Here is a 999-nt window from a genome sequence, read left to right as displayed (position 1 = left end):
TTCGTAATGTTTTTTCTCCTGTCAAATCTTTAAATGGTTTCATCTCTGTCGTTCCTCGACTGAATGACCTTAAATTTGGCACAGGGTAGGAGTGGGCCAATACCCTCAGGTGTTTTTTTTCTTCATTTTTTTATATCTGCCTTTAAGATGATTTTATTGAGTTTTTTTTGCAATTTGTATGTATATTTTGGCCCCCTGTACCTTGGTATTACAACTGAATGACCTGAAATTTGGTACAGAGGTACCTTGATCATATGCCTATATAGATCCAATAACAGTTTTGGCATTCGGTACAAAAAATGCTTAAATTTGACATTCTTTGTCATTTTTGGACAGTTGCTCCAGTTTTAGCAATCATCGTCCAATTTTTGACAGTGAGAATCTAACTTGAACTGAGTCTTCAGATTGACTCCTGAATATCGAACAATTGCAAGCTTCGACCGGTACCTTGACGTACAGGCGACCTCGAAGATCGCCGGGAACTAGTAGCTGATATTAAGAACGGGTTTCGGTGCATAGCGAACTTCGACCGACCGGCCTAAAAATCTCCGACGATCCCTAAAAAGCGCTGATCGAGAAAAGTCGGACGTATCGTAGTACTGCTGAAAATACTACTTAGAGCTCGCAAACTCGTCGTCCGATCGATTTCGCGCAATGTGAGTGGAATACGAAGAATCGTTCTTTGATTCCGATTCCGAATTATTATTACGCACTATCATGTCATTCTGCAATGTTATGAAATGTTTCTGAACTTTGAAAAAGATGATGCCCTCTTTCCACTAGACGGCGATCGCGCTGTGCTCTCACTGCGACCTAAATAGGATGTGTACCTTCGTTTTCACGCTGGGCCATGGGCATGGGTATATCATACAAAACGTAAAAGTGTGACTGAGAAGATAACAAAACACACAGAGTGTAAAAAGATTCGTGGAGCGATATGTAAATTTTAGTCGCAGAGAGAGCGCCGTCTAGTGGAAAGTTCCTCGCAATTCAGCCTCT

General features: G+C 41.2%; 1 protein-coding gene across 1 annotated transcript in view; it reads right to left on the bottom strand.

Annotated features, from left to right (window-relative positions):
• Nucleotides 1-858, bottom strand: part of LOC118427198 (acid-sensing ion channel 1B-like) — a 71,360-nt gene extending 70,502 nt beyond the window's left edge. Inside the window, exon 1 of the mRNA XM_035836835.1 lies at nt 831-858. Coding sequence (XP_035692728.1) covers nt 831-858 — 28 coding nt within the window. The remainder of the gene's footprint in view (nt 1-830) is intronic.
• Nucleotides 859-999: the final 141 nt, after the last annotated feature.

This window comes from Branchiostoma floridae, chromosome 12 (assembly GCF_000003815.2).
Source record: "Branchiostoma floridae strain S238N-H82 chromosome 12, Bfl_VNyyK, whole genome shotgun sequence".
Taxonomy (NCBI): domain Eukaryota; kingdom Metazoa; phylum Chordata; class Leptocardii; order Amphioxiformes; family Branchiostomatidae; genus Branchiostoma; species Branchiostoma floridae.
This window is presented reverse-complemented; position numbering and strand designations above follow the sequence as displayed.